At 48.5% G+C, this 6,000-nt stretch overlaps 1 protein-coding gene across 6 annotated transcripts in view; it reads right to left on the bottom strand.

Annotated features, from left to right (window-relative positions):
- GRIK1 (glutamate ionotropic receptor kainate type subunit 1) overlaps positions 1-4,016 on the bottom strand; it is a 361,214-nt gene extending 357,198 nt beyond the window's left edge. For 2 of the 6 annotated variants that reach the window (XM_072806695.1, XM_072806700.1), the window contains exon 1: positions 3,849-4,015. In XM_072806695.1, the coding sequence (XP_072662796.1) occupies positions 3,849-3,966 (118 nt within the window). In that variant the 5' untranslated portion in view covers positions 3,967-4,015. Of the gene's footprint in view, positions 1-3,848 lie in introns of all 6 variants that reach the window. The other 4 variants (XM_072806699.1, XM_072806697.1, XM_072806696.1 and 1 more) reach the window with 3 other exon arrangements.
- Between the last annotated feature and the right edge of the window lie 1,984 nt (positions 4,017-6,000).

Below are 6,000 nucleotides of genomic sequence, written 5' to 3' on the forward strand. Positions count from 1 at the left end.
GCATATAGTAAACATTTGTTGAGTGAAGAATAGATATTAAAATGATGAGAGAATTTGTGACTAAAAAACAAAGTTGTAAGTTTTTGTACACTGAAGCAAAAATACAAGCAAATATGTATGAAGCAGAGTTTGGAACTTTGGGGATCCTGAAGGTTAAACATTTTAATTAAAATGACGTTGTGGCCAACTTGATAATTAAAATAAAATCCACTTGGATCTCTCTTAAGGAAATAAGAGCATTTGGACAACTATATTGTCATTTAACTTTCCATGCCATTCACATAAATTTCCACAATATTTCTCTTTATATGCTATATTTACTTGCAAAATAGAATTATGTTTTTAGTACTTTGTTCACAAATGACAAAAATTGTTTACTTGATCCCCTCTCTGTGAAATAGGAAAGGCGGATACCACTATGGCTAAGTCACAGAAGAAGAGATTTGGGTTCAGAAATACTAAATGTGTAACAGAGATACACCACATTAACTACTGAGTCCCTATTCAGGAATAAAATGCCAATAATGAAAAAAAAAGTAAAAACAAAACAACAAAACAATTATAATGCAACTAATGTACCCATATACTGCTCAAAGTACTTTCATTTTCTATTTTAGGTATTCTTACCAATGTCACTATGAAGTTGCAATTGTCTTAGTTGGATTTTTCAGGTGCAGAATGAAGACTTGGTGAGACTGAAAAACTCTTGCTGACATAGCTCGTAAGTCTTGGAAAGGGGACTTGAACCTGTGCTTTGTGACACAAAATCCTGTGGCAGAAAGCCTGGCTCCCAAAACTTGACTATTAACTCTATGCTTTTAGAGTACCACCTCTATGACTGTGTATATTGAGATGATATGTAAAAATATAGAAATGTAAATATATTTTTCTGTTATGATCATTATTAGAAATATGATACATCTGTCTCAGAAATTGCATGTGCACATGGCATTGTTTTTTTGTTTTGTTTTCTTTTCTTTTCCACTAATGGATGGAGGTATGCCGCTGTCTATTCAGATCACCCTGACCCTGCTGTAACTATTAGTTATAGGTTGGCTGGCCATATGACTCTGAAGCTCAAGTGTGGGGAAAATAGTAGTGGGAATTAACTGATCGTTAAGGTACACTGGAGTATACAGAGAAGAAGGGAGGAACCACCATCCCCTAGAGAATTCCCAGCAGCTGGCCATATTTCTCTTCCATGAAGGATACTGGGAAGTCTCTGGAGTGTAGTAGTAATGTTTTGGGCACCTCCATCCTATAGGATCCCCTTCATGTCTCTAAAAGGTGGTGTGAGGTTGGTTAAACTTTTCAACAGATATCCACTAAAAGTGTGAGAACCATGTAGATGCACATAGTAAATGACCTCTCTGATATTTAGCGTTCATGAATTTTATCTTAAATTTTATACCTTTCATTGGCTTTCCTCAATAGCTCAAGTTGAAGCAGACACTCACAAGAAAAGTAGACTGCTAATGAGTTCATTGAAGCATTCAAGTGCCTTTTCATATAAACACAAGGCAAAGTGCTTAACATTAATGCTGTACTTCGGATATTTTAAGTTATTGGAAAACATGGAAGTCGGTAATCAAGAGTCCCTTTTTGTGGTTGGTTGGTTGGATTGCTCATGGTTTGTAGGAAATAGAAGAAAAGATGAGAGATGAAAAAGAATGCTTTTCAATTCTCTTTCCTTCCTACGCACAAGCACGCACACGCACACACACACACACTTCACACACTTGCTTGGTCTCTGACTCCTTTGATATTTTGTATTCAGTGTTGGACTTGGCTGACATAAGAAACTCCCCGTAGAGAGGTAGGTTTCCTCTGAGCTAAGGCTGGTTTCCATGGTGCTGAAATGTCCATTTAAAAGTAAGCGTAGTCCTGAGGTACACACAGGGTAGTGCTCATGCCAACCACAGGTCACTCAGAGCCAGAAGGAGTTAAGACATTTGTACTGCACATAAACAGCACCAGGCCATGCAATTTTGCTTTACGCATTTCGGCTCACATTTAGAGAATGGAAATCTCATTATCTTACACCATATATTTTAAGGTCAGTGAATCATGTTGGGTTGTTTTCACTTTGAAAACCACTTTTAAATGTATGAGTGTAATTGCTTGGATAAATACTCGGATCTGTGAACAAGTAGGTTTTAAAACATCCTTTTCCACTCCTTCTGGGAACTCCTTTAGGTTTGGGTAATGCCACCTTAAGTTTATTATAGAGGAAGGAGGACTATTGGCTGGCATAGCCCGTTCTAGTATGTCTAGATTTGTCTGTTTTAAAATATATAAGGTATAAACAAAACACCAATTAAGTCAGTAAATGGTGAAAATTGTAACACACATTCATCATTAATTTAGTATTGTTTAAAAGAACCCGTTCTTGGGTTGTGGAGGGTTGATTGCATCCGGGGGGGGGGGGGGACAAGGATATTAAGGCTGGAATATTTCTAAGATGAAGGATATTTTAGTTATGAGTGGTATTTTGTGTGTGTGTGCATGAAAGGAATACTTTGAAACTCTTTTAATGGGCAGTCTAAATTATCCAAAAATGCACATTATTATTATTATCTATAATCTAGAGAAATACATCTGCAGTAAAAAAGAGTATTAGGTATCTTTTCTTTTCTTGAAAATTAGATCACATATGCCTAAAGAAAATGCATTTCAAAGTAGAAACTTTTTTTTTTTTTTTCCTTTACGTGTGACAAGAACTAGTTTCTGGATCTTTGGAAAGAGGTTGGCTGATTGCAGGCCAGAATCAGTAAAGTTATTGAGAAATTTCAGCTCGTCACTTGGTGAGTGCTCTGCACTGTTCTGTGCACGCTCTGTGGGTTCCTGGAAAGGGTGTGAGTGGGAAGCCTTTTAGAGCTCAGGACATCACTCTTGCTACCTCAAGCGGGGAGACTGGAGAGGCTGGGAGACCCACGGGGTGTCTGAGCCTCACCTGTGGGTCCCTCTTTGTGTCCCTAAGAAGCACACCTGCTTGGGGAAGGAGGACAGACTAAGGGGATAGAAATCGGGTTTGGGGAGGACATTAAAAAGAAGGCAAAGAGCTTTTTGAACGCCCCCACGCCCAACAGCCTAGAAATCACTCAGTGCCTCCACTAAGCCAAGGTGGTGGGTGCTGTGCGTGTAGGCACAGGAATCCACAAGCTAGCAAAGCCCCCCACCACCGTCCCACCTCTTCTATTGTCCCTGCCTTTTGCTCTCCCTGGGCTGCCCCAGGGTTGCCACATTCAGCCTTCCAGTCTCTCTCTCCCGTCTGAAGCGGGAGTCCAGAGTCCTCCAGGGAGTCATCCTGGGAGTCATCCCGCTCCTGCTGCTGCTGGACGGTGCTCCCCACTCTTGAACTCTCCGCCACAGAGCCCGTCCCAGGCTCTGCCCCCCTCCCCCGTCTCGGTGGAACCCTCCAGACTTTGGAGGCTCCGCGCAGAAGTACCCAACTTAGGGATGAAAACTTGGGAGGCTCGGGGTCGCCAGGTTCGGGGAGGTCCGATCTGCAGGCGCCCGGGTCGCCCCGGTGGTTGGGCGGTGGGGGGGGGGGATGCTGCGCCTCGGGACCGCCCGACGTCCCCCGGGGCGCGGAGGGCGCATCCTCGCGCGCAGAGCCCCCGGCCCCCCGCACGCCCGCTCCGCGTCCCCGAAGCCCGGCTTGAAAAACCCGCCAACCGGCCCCCGCGGGGAAGCCCCGCACTCGCCGGGAGGGCGGCAGTGACGCGGCTTCCCCTTCCTCGGAGCCTCGCGCGCTGCCCTCCCGCCCCGGCTGTGCCCTGCGCCCGCGCCGCCTCCCGGGCCCCGTCCCGCCGGCCCGCAGCCCCGACGCTCCCGGGCTCACTCACCGATCCTGAGCACCTGCGGGGCGGCCTGCGGGAGCACGCAGCAGAGCAAGTAGACGAGCGCCCGGCCGGCGTCCCCGGGCCCGAGCCCCGGCTGGGCGAGCGGCGCGCGGCGCTCCATCCTCCCGGCGTCTTCAGTTCGCGCCGAGCCCCAGCCGCGGCCGCACGCCCGCGAGGTGCAGCCCGCTCGGGCCGGCGCCCGGCCTCATCCTCCCCGGGATGCTCGGCGTCCGCGCCCTGCGCTCCCCGCGGACACGGCTCGTGGGAACGCGGCGCTGGCGGGCGGCGCTGGGCTGCTCGGGCTCCGGGCCGCTGCCGCTAGCCCATCACCGCTCCTCCTCCTCCTCCTCCTCCTCCTCCTCCTCCTCCTCCTCCTCCACCGGCCGCAGACCGCGGAGGGTCGGCGCGGAGCGCAGCGGAGGAAAGTTGCTGCCCCGATTTGCGGGCACGGTCTTCCTCCCCCGTCCTCCGGTCTGATGGAAAGTGGGGAGGTGGGGGGGGTAGGCGGAGGGGGCAGCGAGACGAGGAGCGGTGAGGGCGAAGGGAGGCGAAGGAGGATGGAGAAAGGGCACCGGGTGAGTTGGCGCAGGGGCTCCGAGCGAGCAGGATGCGCTCCTGCAGGTTAACTGGGATCGCGGCCACGCTCTTGCCTCCCTCAATCCCTGCTCGCCCACCGCCCCCCCTCGCTGGCCCCACCCTCGATTTGCTGCCCGCCCCAACACCGCCGAGCCAGGCACTCACACGCGCACACGCGCACGCACATTCTCCCTTTGCATTCTCAACTTTGCGCCGCGGGAAAGTCGGCCGAGTGTTGCAGACTCGACACCGAGAGAATCTTATCTGCGGGTGGAACCGAGGCAGAGTCTGCGCTGCGGGCCGCGAGTGGCACAGGGACCTCGTCGGGAACGGCCCCGCGTGCCTCTTAGGGGGTCGTGGGGGCCACCAGCTACGCCTCCTCCCATCACTGGCTGCAGGATCGCCTTGTCGGACGCCGGCGTTTTGGAGAATAGCCGAGCTCCCGTTTCAACTCGGACAAGGAGGAGAAGGAAGAGAAGGAGAAGAGGGAGAAACCTCCAGGACTCTAAGATTAGAGTGGCTTCCTTCCTACTCAGACCCCAGATAATCTCCTGTAAAATTGCTTCCGTTTACAGATGGAGAATTGGGAAAAGGGCAGCTTCCAGCGCCACTCCTTTTCTTGATTTCTTTTGACTGTCACGTTTGAACGCTGGAAGACAGGCTATTTTAGCAATGTAGGTTTGGAGACTATTTCTCTGTAGAAGGACAAGGACACCTCCCTGGGGAAATCATCATCAGCATTTGATCATTTTTGGCTTAATTTCCTTTGAGCGTCCTGGGGGAATGTTCTATATAAATGTTTGCTAGCTGTGCTAATGTTAATGTGTTAACATTCATAAAGATCCCCCCCCCCCCACTAAGTATGGATGTTAATGTGTTAACATTCATAGAGATCCCCCACACACACACTAAGTATGGATTTTGGAGGACTGGCCTAAACTGAGTCAATCTATCTGAAAAAAAGATGTCTATAGACATGCCTAGAATTGGAAGTACAAAATAAATCTAATATACCTTAAGTTTCACCAAATTCATTCACCAGATGCATGAGTTTCTTGTATGTAGTGCCAGAGACTGTACTTTTTTACTGAAGACCCTATATGGGCAAAAGTGCACCACCTGTCCTCAAGGGAGGTTATAGTCCCACTGCTGGAAGTGCTGTTCATACCTCTAAAGTAGGGGGCTAGTTCTGGATACCCTGGGAGGAGAGATGCCAAAACAGAACACATTCACAGATGAGAAGGAGCGCTGATCTGGATTTAGGATTGCATCTTATGCATGGATTGACAAAACTGAGAAGAATTAGGAACATATGCTGGTTATCTTCAGAAATTTGAAGAATTCTTATGTTAAAAGGAAGTAGTCTTAGTGTTAGTTGAGTGAAAAGAAATAAGAAAAATGAGAATATTGGATGGAAGTTGTAAGAAGAGTACATTTCACCCAATTTCTGTGTGTGGGGGTGGGAGCGTTGCTGTCAGGAAAGTGTCAAAACAGGGTATGGCCTGCTTCAGAAAGGAGTCAGATTCTCCATTCATTCAGTCACTCATTGGTTCACTCAGTGTATATTAAGTGCCTAGTT

This window comes from Canis lupus, chromosome 30 (genome assembly GCF_048164855.1).
Source record: "Canis lupus baileyi chromosome 30, mCanLup2.hap1, whole genome shotgun sequence".
Taxonomy (NCBI): domain Eukaryota; kingdom Metazoa; phylum Chordata; class Mammalia; order Carnivora; family Canidae; genus Canis; species Canis lupus.